A 21,118-nucleotide genomic window follows, 5' to 3' on the forward strand; every position below is an offset into this window, starting at 1 on the left:
TATTACAGGTCATTAATTTCTTTGAATGAGTGCTTTGCTGAATGCTTGTGCTTGGGTTTTGAAATGAGGATGCATTAACGTATGTATTGATGTGGGCTGCCTTTAGCTGTGTGTAGGGAGGAGGAGGGGGGCAGAGGGGATCTGTGTGTATATGTACATGTGTGCTCTCAATACATATGTGTATATGGAGGGTGGAGGATTCCTCTGCCTAAATAGTACTATGGGGTGTGCTGATCCCCCGTTTTTGTTAAATCCAAATCCTGCTTTTACAAATGGATGGGGACAAAGCATTTAATCCGGTCAGAGAGCACAGACCAAAAAAAAAAATCCCTCTTACTCAGCAGACAGCATACATTGCGAGAAAGCCAAGTCTTGTATTCAAAATAAATACATTTAAATTATTTACAGCAATTAAATACATTTTAAAATATTATTATATTAAACCAGTAAAACATTATTTGCATACAATATTTATAACATTTGCTATTTATACCATATTTATTTATTTTTATCATATATTTTAATATTCCAATAATAAATGTACTTATTCAAATAACATTAAATATTAATACAGAAATTAGAAAATTAATCAATACAATAAATCATATCTAATATCTGTATATGCTTGGTTGGGACATGCCTGAAGAAAAAAACAGGTTTATCGCTGTGCACAGCATGTGACATTGTTGATATTTGAAACTTTGGAAACATGTAAGATGTCTTTTTCTCAAGAGCAAAAACAAGTGTCTTCAAATGTTTCAAGGAGAAAAGAAAATCATGAACACAGGGTGTGATTATGAAGTAAACAAGCACAAAAAAACAAAAAGAGAAAAAGGTTTATGTTGGGATCATGATAGGCTTGACCTCTGGGTGGCTTTAATGAAGCCAGCATCATACTGAAACACAAGCTTATGGACAGGAATCAAGAGGTGACCTGCTTCTCAAATCCCTTCAAAACCCCTGACGTGCTGCAACACACACTGTTTTCATCTTCTCACAGACCAGCCAGATCGAGTCTGTGCAGTGTATGCATTAGGCATCGGGGATTTTTCCCATCGGTTCAGGGATATTACTATAACTATTACGCAACCTAGCATCAAAAGCACAAGATAAACACTATAAAATGCAGCGGATTAGTCCAACTTGGTGCTTCAGTTAGACCAGCCTTCAAATACGCGTCAAAACAAGATGCATCAGCAGAATGGGTTGTCTGAAAGGAACCTTTAAGTGCTTTGCATATAGAAATGAAAGCTTTTAGTTCCCTATAAACTATCCTTCCTGTGGCCATGATGGATTGAGATGTTTACGACTTCGTTAAACCCTTCTTAGACAAAGTGGATGTCTGTTTTAATCATTAACCATATTTAAAATGCAAGAGGCCAGATGCTTTGGGACAGTCTGCGGCTGTCAGTGCAAAAAATAGCTTATCATTGAGGGACAAAGAGGTACTTTCTGCCCAGCTTCGGATTCTGACACATATGGGCCTCTATTTCCGATAGTCACATAATAACGATCATTGTAGAATCCTCAAGCAAAAGCATGCAAAGGAAGTGTGAGGGAGTTCTAGTCACATCTATTTGGGGTATAAGACAGACTGTGGGATTATGAAGGCCAGTCTTTGAGCTCCTTGCATAACCTCAAGGCCCACCATAAGACTCAATAGGCAAATCCATAACATATTATTATGATAAATACACCATGTAAGCGGAGTCAAATCTTCTTTTTTTTTTTCTCAACTCTTTACAATAAAACTGTAATGGCACATGAGATAGCCTACTGAATATACATACTTTTAAAGAAATTAATAGTTTCATACAGCAGGGATGCATTAAACTGATCAAATGTGAGAGTAAAGACATTTATAAGGTAACAAAAGATTTCTAAAGATTTCTGTTTCAAATAAATGCTGTTCTTTAGAATTTTTAAGAATTCTGAAAAACTAAATGATCACAGTTCCACAAAAATATTAAAGCAGCACAACTGTTTTAAACATTAAGTTAATAAGCAAATCAGCATATTAGAATTATTTCTGACGGATCATGTGAAAACTGATAATGATGTTGAAAATAAACTTTTGCCATCACAGAAATAAATTACATTTTAAAATATATCAAAATAAAAATGTTAGGTTATACTTTATTTTAAGGTAACCTTGTTACAGTGTAATTATACTTTTAAGTACTGAGCAATATAATTAACTACATGTACTTACTGTAAAAATATTTCACAATATTACTGTATTTTTTACTGTATCGATGAACATAAGAAAAAAAATTAAGGGGAAAAATATACACGTTTGAATGGACGTTTAAGGTGGAGTCCAAAAGTCTGACACCACTAGTAAAAAATGCTTCGATTTCACATTTATTGTAGAATTTTATACAATATGTTCCTCATCAACATAAATTAATAAATTCATCTCAGAATGTTTTGGTATTTGGCATACATTTAGGAATCATACTGCTTGTTTGTTTTACATTTTATAAAAATACTAAAAATTCATTATTTTTATAATTAATATTGCTTATATTATTTATTATATTTTAGTATTTGCCCATTTAAATCCCGTATTTTCAGTGTGGTCTCAGAAGTTTAGACCTGACTGTACATATACTGTACAAAAGTATGCAAAGCATTATAAAATATGAATAAGAGACTAACAATTAAACATCTCTCTCTATTTCATACACTCCATCTCTTCAAAACGCATCAATTTCTGTGTGTACCTACTTGAAAACCTTGGGTATTTAAAACCCCGGTATGCATGTCTGCACCCCTCTAATTTTAATGGTGCACTTGAATTTCACCCCCTCTCTGTGACCTCCTTTCAGGCCAGGCCTGAGACAAATCAGTGTCTATGTGCCTGCGGGATTGGCTGGTCCCCCCCTCAGGCCATTGGCCCACATTGAGAAGAGCCAACATGCCTGATCTAAGATCAGTTTTGCAAGTTTTCATATAATGCTTAAGATGAGGATTCAAGTAGCACAGGCTGCCTCCAGATCACAGCAAAATGCCCATTTCCACCCGGAGCTATTTGCGGAATCTCTGCTACATTTGCTGACACCGTTTTGCTGTGAGCCGGTGCTGGCAATTGGTATGTGCCCGCCTCTTTCTCTCTCTCCGTGACCTTCTCCCTCCCACATTTCCTCAGTTATACAGGAGATATGTGCATTTTATTCAACAAGCCAAAATCTGCCCTCTAAGATGTTTACGTGATACACAGACAAATCAAACTCTAGGTCTCAGTGATGAATCATAGTAAAGACCTGAGTATTGTGCATTTGAATAACTAATAAAGAGGGAGGTTTTGGTTATATCACTTTGAATAACAAATCCCTTTAGGCTATGAAAAGGGCTGATGAAGCACTGGATAAACAGTACCTAAAAGGGATCGGTCACACAAATATAAAAATCATGCAATTATTTACTCAGCCTCCTCAAGTCGTTCCAAACCTGTATGACTTTTTTCTTCCATGCAACATGAAATGACAAATTATGACGTCTTCAAATGATGAAGTACATTGTGCCCACATCTGATAGTTTTGCCACAAAGGACAAAGGGCTCAATAAAAGTATCATAACTATGCTCTACTGTTCAAAAGTATATAGGGCCAATAAGATACAGCAAGGATTAAATTGATCAAAAATTACAGTAAAGATATTTATAATGTTCCAAAAGATTTATTTTTCAATTTCAGCTTTGCATCAGAGGAATAAATTACATTTTACAAAATATTAATAGAAAACAGTTCTTTTAAATTCTAATCATATTATTGTTTTACTGTATTTTTGATCAGAAACTGCGTTGACCTTTTCATTTTCTAAAAAACCCAGAATTTTGATCAGTAGTCTAATCCATATTGTTTTTGCATTATATTTTAGTCATGTGACAGCTTTGTGTGAGGATACAAATTTAAGTTCTTATTCCAAATCATTGAGTCATGAGATAAATACAAATCATTAGAGTGAAAGACTCGTTTAGGAATTGAACTGATCTGACTCTTGGCTATGAATCAGTTCAAATCTCACTGGAGTGGAAGGTAAATACTAACTAAATTATGAGTCAATTCCTCATACAAAGCTGTGATATGAAACAACTTATGTTGTTTTGTAGTGGCTATCTTCATTTTTGAGACTTGACATAGAGCTTTTCCATGTCAAGGAAAATACTTAAGTGCAGATTCTTCAAAAAGATGTTCGCAATGAACTTAGCTTGAGTAAATGATGAAAGAATTATTGCTTTAAGAGAAATTTCACAGTATATTTTGAAACTGCAGTACAATGCAAGTAAAATGCATTAAGCACAGAGTGGAATACTCTTCAAATAATCAGTCAGATGTTTAAATCTAGTGTTTAGCATGCTTTAAATTGTATACAATTAGCACAATGCTTTTACATACATGCAATGTCTAATGCTGGACTGCTAGCAGATGGGAATGTGGAATTACGCTGACTTAATTAATGCCTTGCTAAAATAAACAACAAAAACATAATCATTTATCCAAGCTGTGTTGATTTTCAAATGAGTTGAGGAACAAAATGGTACGCTGAATATGCACGGCAAGGCAACGTACATAAACACTGATGACAAAAATACAGTCAGCCTTTGTAATCATGAAGATCTTAATGCTGTGATATTCTGTTAGCCTTACTGATTTTAGGTTCAGTAGCAAACTGTGAGGACATACAATCTAGAAAAGCAGACTCTAATGTTTCTCTAGTATAAAATGAGAGAAAACTTTAAGGATGAGATGAAGGCACTGGCATTGAGCAATACAAAAACGAAGCTGTACTTTATACTTGAAAAAAGCAGATAGTTGGCACAACAAAAGAAAATACACACTCTTGACATCACATGGATCCTCTCCAAAGGTTTTTCAATATAGATCATCTTTCAACATTTGCAGTGGGTTTACTATAATAATTTATGCCGATAAACTTTCTTGGTGTAGGCATACTTTGGTGAGCAAAAACAGGATTAAAAAAAAAAAAAGTGTTATCTCAGCCTCACATATCCACCTCATCCAACTTGTCACTCAAATTCTGATACAGGGGTAGAATAAAATTGCACATTTCAGAATTTCTGCAAGTTCATTCTCAGGTTAGTGAGATGTTCAATGCATACCAAGATCTCTTCAGCATCCATTACTAAAACATAGACAGATGCTTGGCTGGGAGAATAGTCAAAATCAGCTTTGATTAAACAGAAAATACCCAGTGCATGGGCATTTCCGCCTGGATTAGCTTTTTAATCTCTTTTTGACATACTTTGTGTGGCAGTCATTGACAATTTCAAGTATTCCAGATATCACCTGCTCACAATCATCCTGGATACTTGTGCTTGAGTATTAATGTGATATCAAAGCCAAAAAGGCACATACAATGAATACTACTTCAGATTTTACTCAAAGCAAACCTTATCTGATATTCTGCGTGGCAATACGAGAAAGCAGAAGTAGCTTACAGTTTTAAATTTTGATCTCTAGAATTTTTAGAACACGTAGACTTTGAAAATACTGCCCAGAACAAATATTCCCATGCCAATATCAAAGGAACTGCACGACAGATCTCAGATCAGTGTGAAAAGTATTGCTTTCATGCCTCACAGGCTGCTGTCCTCAGTCGAACTGAGACATTTCAACACATCGCTTCACAAAATACCCCCACTAAAGTGAGCATTATTTGATCTCCTTCTCAAAAAGCCCTTGAAATCATTTGATGAATAGCAGGGCTCGCAAAATTTCTTCGGGCAGGTACTCTTCAGATTTTGGTAGCCCGAAAATTAATTTAACTAGCCCAAATAAAATAAAGACCATAAATGTCAATCAAAAACATTTTCAATACACAAATATCAACGAATATCAAGGAAAGAGTTTTATTTTACTATTTACAAGGTATCTGCAGAATTCTTAAAAATCTATTTAAGGCAATTTGAAAAATTATTTCTTATACCATTTAACGTATTTAAAACTGTCTAAGGCCTTAAAAACGCTTCAATTTAAGGACCCGTGGGAGCATCTAATTTTCTTTCTTGCTGAGCAAAACTTTTCTCTATTGGGCGGACATTTCGGGCACCTGAGCAAAAGCATTCTTTAGACCAGACCTGTACAGCATGCACACAAAAGTGTGTAACTTTTAACTTTGATGTGCTATTTATATTTGATTTGACCCTTGATGTAACTAAATTATGTACATTTTAGGTTTTATTGTACAATACACTGCAGTTCAAAAGTGCTCATCAAGGCTGTATCTATTTGATAAAGAATACTGAATAATATTTCACAAAATGCAATTTCAAATAAATGTTTTCTATTTTAATATACTTTAAAATTTAATTAATTCCTGTGAAGCAAAGCAGTATTTTCAGAGTCACATGATCCTTTAGAAGTCATTCTAATATGCTGATTTTTAATCAATGTTGGAAACAGTTGTACTGCTTTTTTATTTTTTTATTATACTGTATTTTTTGGGAGCTGTGATATTTTTTTTAAATAAAAAGTTAAAAAGAACAGTGTTTAGTCAAAATAGAGATTTTGTGTTACAATATAAACTATTTAAAAGTTTGGGGTCAGAATTGTTTTCTTTCTTTTTTAAAGATACTTTTAAAAAGTGTAAAGAAAGTGAAATAAACTTTATTCAGCAAGGATGTGTTAAATGGATCAAATTGATAGTAAAGACTTCTATTGTTAGAAAATATTTCTATTTTGAATAAATGCTGTTCTTTTAAACTTTTTATTAATCAAAGAATCAAAGAAAAAAGTAACACAGGTTCCAAATAAATATGAAGCAGCACAACAGATTCAACACTGATAATAAATCAGAATATTAGAATGATTTCTGAAGGATCATGGGACACTGCTGGAGTAATGATGCTGAAAATTCAGCTTTGGTCACAGGGATAAATGCTATTTTATTGTATAGGTATTAAAATAGGAAACCAATATTAGAAATTGCAATAATATTTCACTATATCACTGTTTTTTCTGTATTTTTGAAATAAATGCGAGGCACATTATTTCTTCTGCGCGGCCGCGCGCGCTCAGCTTAGAGGGAACACTGCGTGGGAGCCCTGTATTTAAGGTAGCCCGTCGGGCAGGGCAGTGATACATTTTGGTAGCCCAACTGGAAAACACAATAGCCCTGGGATGTCGGGCTAGCGATTTTGCGAGCCCTGAATAAGTAAATAGTTTTTAGTTTCGTCACAACCATAATGCATGAGCTGTGTTCGGAATAGCATACCATACATCTGCAGTGTATAGTATGTACATTTTACAGTTTACACATTTCCTATGTGGACAGAATAACCCAGATGAGCTACAATATTTACCAAAATGAGCAGAGCTCGCTGGGTGGAATACTGCACGATGCAGTGCGCTTGACTTGACCTCCCATTTCCATGTGATGAACCGGAAGTAATGTCAGCCACAACATGAATATCTTTCCTTCATCTTGACTCATTCTGTTGGACTGCCAAATGTTACGTTGACATTTTTTTTAACACAAAAATGAATAAAAAGTTATTTTTTTCTAAAGTTTCACTTCATCCTTAAATAGCAGGCAGTATGCAGTATATATTGTGCGGTAAGTATTCCATTCTGAATATGATTTGCCATTTCTCATCTGCGGAATCCAAAATCACATACTCTCTGAGTACCTACTTCTTTTAAATAAGTATATACTTATTCTGTATTCATTTAAAAAGTACATTCTATATTGTATAAACTTAATCTGGAGTGGACATTCTACATTTATATTTTTATTGTTATGTGACCAACAACATCAGCTGAGTCGCTTCACTGCCAAATCTCTCCCGTGGCCTCAAGGGATAGTAAAATGCTGCAGGGATGACGTATTTTTGTAGGCCAAAACCTAGAAACGTGTTAGCATGTTAGCTTAATTCCAGTTCAATGGGAGTCAGCTGGAGGTTTTTTTGAATGGGTTTTTTGGTTAAATGCCTAAAACAAGGTCAACAAACTTAACAAATTTTCATGTTTTATTCTACAACATAAAAACTGTCTTGAAAAAGACGGTTGCAAAATGGCTAAATGGGACTACAGAGGCTGTCAGGGACAGGGGCGTTACCTCTGAGGAGGCAAGGGAGGCAGTGCTTCCTCAAAAAGTAGGATGACAAAAAAATTCATAGTACAAAAATAAAACAATGCAGATATTACAAAATATGACATTAAAAAGTGTTTAAATAATGCACGTTTTTCTAAAGGAAAACTGTTTAACAGCAACACCAGCGGGTAAAGTTACAGTGGAAGCCGCATCTGTCATGACTCCCCTGAGCCCTTTGAGTTTTAATAGATCCCCTTATGCATGCAGCCAATGCTATGGTGGCCAACGGGTTGAAGGTCCAAACTGCAGTTTAAATGCAGCTTCAAAGAGCTCTACAGGATCACAGCTGAGGAATAAGGATCTTATCTAGCAAAACGATCGGCCATTTTCTTAAAAAAAATTATATACGGTTTAATTAAAAATGCTCATCTTGCACTAGCTCTGCGATGCACATGCGTGTCTTCATGCGTTGCAATAATGTTGGAAAGGTAGTGCACAATTAGTTCTTCATTCCAGTTCAAAAAGGTAGGGTAGAGTCGAAAAGTCTCCTCCAACTTCAAAATCGTCCAACATCTTTGTTCTACCTTTTTTTGGTAAAAGTCGTTTGACTTTCTTTACATGTTCGCTTTGTAAACACTAAGTCCGTACTTTCGCCTACGTCATGCATGCGTGATTACGTAATGAGTGAAGATGAGCATTTGTGGTTAGAAAGTATATAAATTTGTATTTTGAAACTGCAATTTAGACCTTCAACCCGTTTGCTCCCTTTGAAGTCCACTATATGGAGAACTATACTGAAGAAAGAAAGACATGAACATCTTGGATCACATGGGGGTGAGTAAATTATCAGGAAATTTTCATTCTGGAAGTGAACTACTCTAAGTAAAAGCCACAAAACCTTCATTTTTAATTTCATGGCATCTTTAAGGCTGAGAATATACATGTATCACTGATTATCAAAGACATCCACCTGATCATCCATTAGTGAACCTTATTTATATCTGCCGCGTTTTAGCAAGAGCTTGTGATCTTTGCATGCGTTCAGTGAGATCTGCATCATGTTTTTTTATCTTGTGATGAGTACAAAATGGTCACACTGCTATCGCTTTCTAATTTTCACTCGTTATTAAATTAATGAAATAAATAAATAAACAGGAAGTAGGAGCGAACCATCTGCCTCCCTCACAGTAACACTTCTACTGCAGAAAAAGCCGTGCATGGCTGACAGGATGACTGGATGCAATTGCCATGGCAACGCTACAGCACTCTGGCAGGTGCTTCTACACATCATCTGGCCCTGTGTTAACAAATAGCTAGAGCTTTACAAACCAAGCGGAATAAAGACTTTATGGCTATGGCACGAATTCTGGATCACATATACTCACTTAACACTGGTGTACATGAACACAGCAGGGTGGGATAGTACATGTCGTGCATTCAAGTGAAAAGCTTTGGGAGCTTAAACACACACAATCACGCACGTCGTTGAGAAACTTGATGTCTCTTGTACAGCGTTCACGGCACTCTGTTAGAGGAAAGGTCACATCGCCTGGCAACTGACTGCATTGAGCTCCAGCTGCAATTTTAATTAGGGTAAACCTGTTTCCTGCCCTCTGCTTCCTCTCCTTCTGTTAACAAGTATGTGGCCGATACAAGCAGGTGAAGTGGGCACGTCTTCCACTTCACCACTTTGATTCACGTGCAAACAAATGCATATGCCCCTAACGGTCAACTCCAGCACACATCTTTCATTACAATCTAGGTGAAAGGGGAACAGGACAGTTCACTTCTTAATACTATTAGTATTAGGTCTTAATACTAGGCCTATTATATTGTTTACTTATGCATTATTGATATTATTTTTTTTAAAAGAAATCAAGACTTCTATTCAGCAAGGATGCCTTAAACTGATCAAAAGTGACAAAAAAGAAATGAAAAAATGCTGAATACATAAGTAAATAAATAAAATAAAAGCAGCTCTTAATAAATGCTGAACAAAAATGTGCCATGGTTTTCACCAAAATACAAAGCAGCACAACTTTTCTCAACATTATAATAAGAAATGTTTTTGAGCACCAAATCAGCATATTAAAATGTTTTTTGTAGCATTCATGTGACTCTTAAGACTGCTGAAAATTCAGCTTTGCCATCATAGGAATGAATCACATTGTAAACTACATTAAAATAGAAGCAGTTATTTTAAATTGTAATAATATTTCACAATATTAAAATTTTTACCGAATTTTGATCAAATAAATGCAGCCTAGGTGAGCTTAAGAGCTTAAGAGACTTCGTTCAAAAACACGAAAAATCTTACCAACCACAAACTTTTGAACGGTAATCAAAAAGAAACATTTACATTAAATTTATCATAGAGCAAAATTTTTTATCATATCAATCCAGAATACACCTTGAATTATCTTGATTTTTATTTTATTACCCCAAAGGACAATTTTGTCCTTTTTTAAGGTTAAATTTTTAATGATTTTATGCACTATAAATACAGTATAAATATAATGTAAATATAAAAACTTTTTGATCATTTATATCTCATTTTAAGGTCACTGAAATAGTTTTACTGCCATGTAAGAAGTAAGAAAATATTTTTTTGCGGTGTGGCACTATACCAATTCTTATATCCATATTGGGTCATATAGACTTCCATAAGCTCTATGATAAGCGCATAGGATTTAAAGTCTTCTGAATTATATAATGAGCTTAGGTGGTGGCATTGAACAAAGGCCAGAGTTATAGCACTAGGAATTGAAGAGAGATACACTGTGATTAGTGAACAGCCAGAGATTGTGAAGGCTCTTCAACACGGGGTTGGTCTGACCAGAGGTGCGGATCAGAGCAGTTTTATTGCCAATGCCGTGCCGTTCCTAATATTTACTGTACAGAGAGATCTTTCTGTTATTAATACCATGTGATGGTCCAAAAGGGAGGGTGAGGCCGCATGACAAAGCTGGCAGATGTTTTGCCTGACAGTGATACACTAATCTTGGCTTTAAACGCAATTGCTAATATCAATCACTACAGCTGTGAATCATTAGATATTAACATAAATTATGCAAGCGTTTAAAAAAAAAAAAAAAAAAAAAAAAAAATCACATTTTGCGTCCATTTTACAAATTTGCCTAAATTAAATCAGAACTGTCATCCTACTTATCCAGTAATGGACTTCGCAACTGTACACACTAATTATGGCAGTGATGATGTGATTGAGCATGCTTTCCATTTTCACCACAGCTTTAATTTATGTGTCCTCATTCCAGAACGCATTCATTAAAAATACGATGGCTGCATCTATCAGTCTTTTTATGTGTTGCTCATATTAAGCTCTAGTCAGGGGACTTGTCTGGAGTTCGGCATCAGCATGTTTAATTTTAGTGGCCTGTGCACTGTGCTGGAGGGTGAGCCCGCGTTGAGCTGGATGTGGAAAGGCTCTTCACTCATAACCTGTCAACATGAAGTAATCCCTCTCTGCATTTCAGCCACAGTGATACACAGATGAGAGGTATTGGGTGGCTCAGGTAACGAACGGCTTCTTGAACCAATCAGAGTTTGTTCTTTCCTGTAAGTGGATTTTTCACACACTGTAAAACACAGTATGCTTTTAGAGATGGTTCAGTTCCCTCTCTGAAAGCACACCCTAAAATCAATTCCCTAATTACATTCAATGTAAAATTATATTCAACTGTTGGAGCATTGGCTCATGCAATATTTATTTCTTAGACTGACTGTTTGTTTGGAGAGATTGACCAATATTGTTTGGGCACATTAAATTGATCAAAAGTGACAGTAAAGACATTTATAATGTTACAAATGATTTCCATTTCATATAATTGCTGTTCTTTAGAACTTTTTATTCATCAAAGAATCCTAATGTACGACAGTTTTTCCACAAAAAATATTAAGCAGCCCAGCTGTTTACAACAATGATAAGAAATGTTTCTTGTGCAGCAAATCAGTATATTAAAATGATCTCTGAAGGATCATGTGACACTGAAGACTGGAGTAATGGCTGCTGAAAATTCAGCTTTTCCATCAAAGGAATCAATTACATTTTGAAATTATTAAAACAGAAAACAGCGATTTTACATAGTAATAATATTTTACAATAATTCACTTTTTACTGTCTTTTTGAGCAAATTATTGCAGCATAGGTGAGAATAAGAGTTTTTTTTAAAAACACTAAACTATTTTTTAATCGACCATAAAATTTTGAAACTAGTAATATATGATAATGATATTAAGAATTTACATAAAAATGTATTTACATTTGAACAAAATTAACAAACAAAAAAGATAATACACTATACATGTTTTAGCAATAATAAACATTAAAATAATCATTGTTTTATGACATTATATTCATGCAATGTAGTTTTCTGATCTTAATTGTCGAGCACATTTTCACCTGTAAATTTAATTTGATAAGTACTTAAAAGTTAGTACCTATCCATCCATCAATCCATCTATCTATCTATCTATCTATCTATCTATCTATCTATCTATCTATCTATCTATCTATCTATCTATCTATCTATCTATCTATCTATCTATCTATCTATCTATCTATCTATCTATCTATCTGTCTGTCTGTCTGTCCATCTATGCATGTTCAACAAAATGTGTATTATACATGTTATTATTATAATCATAATCCTTTGCTCTTTCCTTCCCTAACTAATTGGCTCAAAGTGTCTGTGTGTGTGTGTCACTGAGTTTATATCTGTGTGCTTGCATGTGGGTAAGAGACAAATGCAGATGAAGTCATTGTTGCGACTGGCGATAAACATTTGTGAAGTCTATTGGCACGTAGGGCAGATGACAGCCAGGCAGTGATGGGCTACTGTATCAACTGCTACTGGCTTATGTATTTCTGTCCAGAGCTGATAAGTTGACTCCATCCTTGCCTTATTTAGTCAGCCAGAGTTCTGTGCTGCTGACACACCAGTGAGCATAAGAGAGAAAGAGAGAAACACAGAGAGAGATAGCACTAGGCTGTAGGTTGACTGAACAATTAAATGTTCCTCTATTCCCTCCTTTTTATGGTGAATGACTAATATCAAATGGAGCGGAGTGTGAAGAGGGTGAGAAAAGGTGGGAGGAAAAATTGAAAGCCTTTTTTACCTCTTTTAGTCTCTCATTCAGAATCACTAGCATAACCAGGGGCAAAGCTGTCATTATAAATGGGGGAGGAGGGGTTTGTTTATGATTCTGCCACATTTAGACATTTATATGAATATGTTCGTGCCACCCAGCTTTTTGAGAGTTAATAAATATTCATGCCTTACAGACACCCTCACATTTTTCAAATCGTTGCTAAGGTCATATTTTATGTCAAAACCAAAAAAAAATTTTATTCTTCTTAAAGAAAATTTTTGTAACATTTTTGAACATTTTTAGGATTTTTGAGAGTGGTACTCTTGTGAACAGCCATCGACATGGAAGTGAAGAAATAGTTGAATAAAGTCATTATTTGTGTCTTCTTTGCTCACAAAAAGTATTCTCATAGCTACATAAAATTACAGTGGAATCACAGAAGTCACATGGACTATTTTAATGATGTCCTTACTACCTTTCTGGGCCTTGACTATGTTAGTTCAATTGCTATCTATGCGGGGTCAGAAAGCTCTCGGATTTCATCAAAAATATCTTAATTTGTGTTCCAAAGATGAATGAAGGTTTGAAATTACATGTGGGTGAGTAATTAATGACACAATTTACATTTTTATGTATATTATCCCTTTAAGAAGTGATAACAAGGAAATGTTATTAATTTGTCCATTGATACCAGATTTAACCTAATAGTAGGTCCAAACTAAGTTAAAGCTCACTCTCATCAATGATTTTTTTGCTAACACCTGAAATGAACCTGTTATATTCTGTAGTTGTCCTGACACTGGATCTATCACATTTCCTTTCACAGTGAGGCCAAGTACGCCAGTTAACCTTTCACACTACCTCCTAAAACAGCAGATTTTGTTGACCGCAGCAAGAGCCCAGCCCCTGAAGGACAGGGGGGGGGCTATGGGATTATATTTACGACCCTTTGAAGGGAATATACTCTAGGGTGGATAGAAGATAGTGAGGAGTATTAGTATATCAATCTTTAAAGTACTGCAAGTCAGCCAAGACTCTTGCTCAGCTGTAACTGAATGCAAGTAATGCATAGTAAAATGGCTTTACTTTAATTTCATAGCACTGGTGATGACCCTGGAGCATAAGTCTTGTAACCCTGACCCACTGCTCACTGAGGGAGAGGTAACCACAGAAGACAGGCCACTCCTAAGAGGGACAAATGCCAGATAGTTGGCTAATGGTGCCCAGTACGTGCTATGTGGCTTATTCGATGTTAAGATAAATACAGAAACTGTAAATGGCCTGAAAGTGGCACTCAAACCAACTGTTAACCTGTGTGACCCCTCTGAACACTAGCAGCACAAGTGCTGCCTATATTCTGTGTCATATTATTTGTTTATTGATTGGCTGATCACTAACATGAGGTCAGAACGTCAGGGTCATCAGACAGCCGAAACATATACATGAGGCAGACGTGCACATATACACACACCGACAGTCATTTAGTCCTGTTGGTGGTCTTGGATCCATAAATTGAATAGCCTATATCAGGGCTGAAATGTTAAAGGGTTAAAGGTTACATAGAGGTTCAGTCCCAACTTGAAAAACGTGTCATTAAAATGTCATATTCTGAATTATTTACATTATACCCTTCACTAAGATTTTTAATGTCTTTAAGACGTCTCTTTTGCCAACTACGGCTGTATTTGTTTGATAAATACATTATAGTAAAAATGTTAAAACTGAGAAATATTACTATTTAAAATAAATATTTTAATATATTTTAAAATAATTTATTCCTGTGATGGCAAAGCTGAATTTTCTGCAGTCTTCAGTGTCACATGATCATTCAGAAATCCTTCTAATATGCTGATTTGGTGATCAAGAAATATTTCATTTTATTATAAATGTTTTGCTTAATATTTTTGAGGAAACTTTTATATATTTTCTTTTCAGGATTTTTCTTTGTTTTTTAGGAAACTTCAAAAGAACAGTACTTATTTGAAATATAAATCTTCTACAAGTCTTTATGGTAACTTTTGATCAAATTAATCCATCCTTGCTGAATAAAAGTATTAATTTCTTTCAAAACAAAAAATCTTACTGGCTCTTGAATGGTAGTATATATGAATATCCATTAATTTCACTGTATCTGATCACTAGAGCAGGACATACTTTGTAAAACTGCAGTATTTATTTGGTCTAATTTTCCGGTGAAAACATTAAACATATTTCAATTTATTTACTTAAAAAGGAAAACTGCATAATATATTTAGTCTTACTGCTCTGGCAGATTTCCCCCCTTTTAAAAAAAAAATCAAATCCAGTTAAAAACAAGTTGAAAAAGAGAAATGTGCCAGTAACACAAAATACACTTACATTCAAGATACAATCTATGACAAGTCTTAATATCTTATTCAGTGTTGCTTCTCGTGGATTCTCTTATTTCTAGTGTTTAACTGAAAAACAAGTTTTAAAAATGACTTATTAAAGCCCATTAAGAGGTAAAGCCCACTAATTTGTGAACCAAGGGTTTTGCTCATCCAGTGGGTTCAAAGACAGCTTGTTTAAGGACAGCTGTCACTATATTAAAATGTTTGTTTGAATAAGAATCACTGCCTTGGATAATCCTTCATTGCAAGTAACCTCTCTAATCCATGCAGTATGTTCATAAAGTGTGTGTATACAATCACACATAATTTATACTTGAATATTGTCTAGATGTTCGACAGAGTATCTGTTTGGTTGGTCAATGGAAGGGGCATGAGCATGCGAGTTTCCCAAGACCTGTCTAGGATGTTATGAATTTGTGTGCCTTGAATAAGAGGTTTACACAACACATCCATTAAAATGTCTGTCTATGGTTCTTGGCAAGGGCACAGACATCATAATAGTGTACATTAGATGCATGACCCCATGACTGCTCCCTGTGCATCTGAGCTATGGACAAATAGACATCAATCCTCAATAAGGCTGCTTGGAAAACCGTTCAAAACTCAGCCTTCCTAACCATTTGAGAAGCTTGAACAAAGGATATCTGTTAAAAACACCTGAGCATTGCTGAACATTGTTGGTGTGTGAAGCCACATCTTAAAATAGGTCTATGACATATGGTTAATGAATGACATCTAAATAAATGCCCTATACACCATACGTCTGAACCATGCAGACATCACAGCTTAACAGTACATGTAGTAACAATCTTGGGAATGTTACAGAAGCCTTGATGGGGCTGGTGCACTTGATCACAGAAGTTTCAAGTCAACCTGTCGTGACTGACATGATATATTACTAAATTGAGAATAATTTACAGTTGTGAGAGTCATATATTCTTATTATATTGTCTGTCATCATTTACTCACCTTCATTTAGTTCTAACACACATTTGGCTTTTTTACATGGACTACAAAAATGGGAATAATGAACTGCCCACATCAATGGATCCATGCTGTTGAACCCCAAAATGACAAAAACGCACCAGTAAAGTATCATAAAAGCAGTCGATACAACTGTGCTATTTAAGAATGACTAACAGACCAAAGTTTGACCGAAAACGTTTCTGTACTGAATATGAATATGTGTAAGTGCAACTAAGACATAAAAGCTACAGAGGAGCAGTGTTAATTTAGCATTATTTATATAGTATTTACTAATATTTTGAATTAGCTTTTATTTTTATGTTTTCAAGGTTTGTTAGTTAAGTTGTAGTCATTTTATGTACTTTTTTAAATTTTTTAATTCACTTTGTTTTTGTTTTTCAAAATTTATATTTAGCTTTTATTCATTTTTATTAAATTTTTTTTTAGGATTTTAACCTAAACTTATTTTATTTTAATCAGTTGCAAAGGCAGGGTTTGTGATCGATCTATCTACAGTATTTATCTATCTATCTGTATGTATGTATGTATTATTTAAAGGGGTCATCGGATGTCCATTTTTCACCAGCTGATATGATTCTTTAGGGTGTTAATGGAAAGTCTAGAACATACTATGGTTAAAATTTCTCAATGGTAGTGTAAAACAACACCCTTTTTACCCTGTCAAAAACAGCTCTGTACACAGCAACCCGTTTTGTTGCATGTCTCTTTAAATGCTAATGCGCTCTGCTCACCCCGCCCCTCTCTTCTGTGGGGTGACAAGCTGTACTGTTTACTTTAGCATTTACCCGCAGAACTTGCTAACTAGCATGTTATTAGGAAAGGCGATTTGCAAAGATTCATAAAAGAGCCTTATGCTCACCGCTTCTGTAGGTGAAGCTGGATCACGAATGATTCGCGCAAACATAGACACATTTAGGTAGATTGGGGGGGTGCATTCTCTTCAAAAACAAAAGTAATCCACAGCGTCCTCAGCAGATGTCGGGAGTAAAGGACGACTGCTATGTTCATTATTACTTCCAACAACAAAACACCTCAATCGCTTAGGAGACATTCTTGTCTTCCCCTGCTCCGGCGTCAAAACAATGGCGGACTGATGACAGCTCACTCAGGTCTGTGTGATGTCTCACAGCTAAGAAGCTGAGAACAGCTTGATTTGAGAAATGGGATATTATTCATAGGGATTAAAAAAAACACTGGGTGGATTTTTATCATTATAGGGTGGATGTGTACAAACACTGCCAACACACATTTATGTTCAAACAACATGTAAAAGTGAATTTTGCATCCGATGACCCCTTTAAGCCTCATTTAAATTAAAAGTGATTTTCAATCATTTTAGTTTTAGGCAAAAACTGCAGTGGCGTAGCATCTGGGCATGCAAGGTATGCAGGTACATATGGGCCCGGGCAGATTGGGGGCCCGCCGCACCGAGGGGGAACTTTTAATTGAAACAAGAGAATGAATATAGAGCCCTGCACGGGCCCGGACGATTTGAAGGACATGGAGGCGCTAGCGAGATCTGACGGGCGGACGGTTGCGCTAGCAATTTTTTTTTCTTAATAAGAGTGGAAAATTTAAATACGCTATAATTTTTCCTCATAAAGGTAAGAGTATACATAATTCGAAGCTCCAAATAGTTTTATTTTGTGTAATAACTCACAAAATCAACAAAATGTTTTGCTTTTTAAAATAAAGAAAATAAACAGGGTGGTCCTGATCTTGAGCAGGAACACTTCACAAAAACTGAACCGAAACTCATCAAATACTTGCCTCACTGACATAAATATATCTATAGAATGCTATAAATTTTACTACTTCAAACGAAATCATTCAAATAAAAAATTAAAAACTCTTTCATTAGCCTATGTAATCCATAAAGATGCATTTCTGGCTTAAGGCACGTCCAATGAGGAGATATGGGGAGTCAGGATCGTCAAACTTAATACTATTTTATTTTTACTTATTTATTTTATTTTTTTGTTTTGTTTTGTTTTTTGGGCCGCTGTGCCAAGATTGTGTTTGCATGCAGTACAAATACCCTACAGCGGCATTTTGGTGTCACACAGAAAAATAACTAAATAAGATTAACGTCATACTAATTTAATAAAGTCAAAATTACGATAATAAAATCATATTATATTGCGTGAAATTAATGTGAAAATTACACTCCGCAAAAAAAAAAAAAAGTCTGTGACATTAAACCTGTTGTTCTTAACATGGAAAACAGCAATAACAAGTTATGTGAGTTGAAGCCCATATCATTTGAAAGGGGGGGCAGCGTACAAATTTTTTGCATATAGGCCCGGGGCTGACTTGCTACACCACTGAGTGGATGGAAAGATTCGAATTTGACTCACACAAAACCATTGTATGGCTTCAGAATAATTGGAATATAGCTACTTTTTTGTATTCAGCAGCTTAACAGCTCAGATCCCAATTCATTTTCTTTATATGAAAAAGAGTGGCTATCACATTAGCCACACGAGTTTGGAACCACATCAGAATTTGTAAATGATGCCAGAATTTAAATTTTTGGCTTTACAAAAGGATTTTCAGCAAAGGAGGTGCCCTACCTTGACACTGCTATTTCCACTTTAGTCCTGGCGATAGCTGCCGCCCTTCGAGCCCCCTCCACGGCCCTGTCCACTTTTTCTTTAGTTTTATGGTTTTTAAGAGGAATAAGCTGCTTCCTTATCCCACGCACCAACACGTTATTTTTATACTTTCCCTCCTCTTTGGTTCCATCTGGGAATATTGTGCATCCGTATCCATGCCTCTTGTTGTTCATCCATTCCCCTTCGTACTTCAGCCCGTTGGATCGCTCACTGACTCCAAACCCATTGCGTTTGTCATTCTTCCACTCGCCCATGTAGGACTCTGTGGTGGTGGCGTCCACATGGTCCTCCATGGGGGTGAACTCATCAGGCACCTCTCCGTCTCCATAGCTGATGGTGGAGTTGGCGTCGCTGGAGCTGATGCGGCTCATGGTGGCGTCACTACGCGCCGAGCTCCGTTTGCTAGAGATGGACGTTTTGGAGTCAGATTTACGTAGCTGGCGGAGGCTGCCGAAGAGGGACCCGCGGCGGAACAGGCTCTTCTTTTTCCCGGTGACGACTTCGGTGTCGCTGTGAAAATTTAGCACAAAACCACCACGGCTTCCAACTGGTGTGTCGGGTACCGCATCCTGCAGAACGGCGCCATTGCTTTGCACACTTCTTAGGGAACCCAGGGAGGTGCGAAGCGGAGAGCAGATAATGGTGGCCATTCCATAAGGCACGCTCTGTCGCACACCGTAGCCATGTCTCATGCCCCCCATCCACTGGCCTTGATATGTGCCTTATGAAACAGAATGGAACATTAAACTCATGTAGATCAAGTAAGCAAACAGCGCATGAAATGTCATACCTTGCTTAATTTGGTTTGAAACGCATTCAGTGGTAATATTAATGATAGAAGCATGCACTTTAGGCACATTAGCATATCAAATCATGTTTGTTAACAACTCATGAACCGTAAGAGTGTAACTAATGAAAATTGGATAATTAACATCTCTTGCCCCTTCAGTGATGCATGACCAACGTGTTTTATGTTCACAGTGTTCATCAGTCAGCCTAATCTAAAATGTAGGCTCTGAAAATGCTTGTTCTATTATGTTAAAGATTCTCAAAATTTCAGTCTTATGAAATTTCATCCTAGTATTCAGTTGGAAGACCTTTACTGAATCTATAGCTCAGAACATACATCGATCAGTTACTGTCTGATTCCTGAATGAATGATTCTCACCTGCCAGTTCTTATTAGTGAACCAAAAACATACAGCGAGACCAGTGTGTTCACAGTTCCTGAATAAATGACTCATGATTTTTAGAGAATATATAAAACTACCTTTATGTACACATATAGTCTATAACAGTATTTTTTTGTTTTGATATGTTTATTATATGTACAGATTTATTTTATTGTTCTTTAATCTTATTTTATTCATTACAACTTTATTTTAATATTATTTTTGTTGTTACTGTAATAATATAAATGTCCTTTTATTGTCATTACTTGTGTTTATAATGCATGGCAACATTGCATGTAAAAACAATGCCATATAAAGTACTTTAAATAGAAACTAAATTCAAAAATAAATAAATATAATGCGACCAGTTTATGTCAGTAGTCCAGAAAGTTCTCAGAGATGTATTTAAGAGCAAACACATTTTCAAACGAATGACTCGTTTGATCTGATTCTTTTTAGAGAATCAAAAACATTCAGCTCTGTGTTCTGTGTTCGACACCCGAACTAATGACTCTTATGAACCGGTTCTTTTAGTGAATCAAAAACCATTATGAATCAGACGGAACGGTTACTGAATTTAATCAGACTCACTTACTTACTGAACCGCAAGTTATTACTTTCGCCATGTCCGAGTCGAAATGAAGCAACAGCTGTTACAGTGTTATGTTGTACTTAAGACTCCGAGGCTTAAATCAGCGTCTGACTGGTTGTTCATTTGACAAATTGTAGTTTGCTGCATGTCTGTTAATGAAATACTTTATAATATAATATTTTGGTATGATTAGGCCTGCAATTATGATATATGG

General features: G+C 35.6%; 1 protein-coding gene across 3 annotated transcripts in view; it reads right to left on the reverse strand.

Annotated features, from left to right (window-relative positions):
* Window positions 1-21,118, reverse strand: part of LOC306864784 (junctophilin-1-like) — a 39,412-nt gene that overhangs the window by 17,378 nt on the left and 916 nt on the right. For 2 of the 3 annotated variants that reach the window (XM_079409006.1, XM_079409007.1), the window contains exon 2: window positions 19,100-19,862. In XM_079409006.1, coding sequence (XP_079265132.1) covers window positions 19,100-19,862 — 763 coding nt within the window. Of the gene's footprint in view, window positions 1-16,950; window positions 17,879-18,926; window positions 19,863-21,118 lie in introns of those variants that run through there. The other variant, XR_013783812.1, reaches the window with a different exon arrangement.

The sequence above is a fragment of the Barbus barbus genome, assembly GCF_936440315.1.
Source record: "Barbus barbus genome assembly, chromosome: 46".
In the NCBI taxonomy this organism is placed as follows: domain Eukaryota; kingdom Metazoa; phylum Chordata; class Actinopteri; order Cypriniformes; family Cyprinidae; genus Barbus; species Barbus barbus.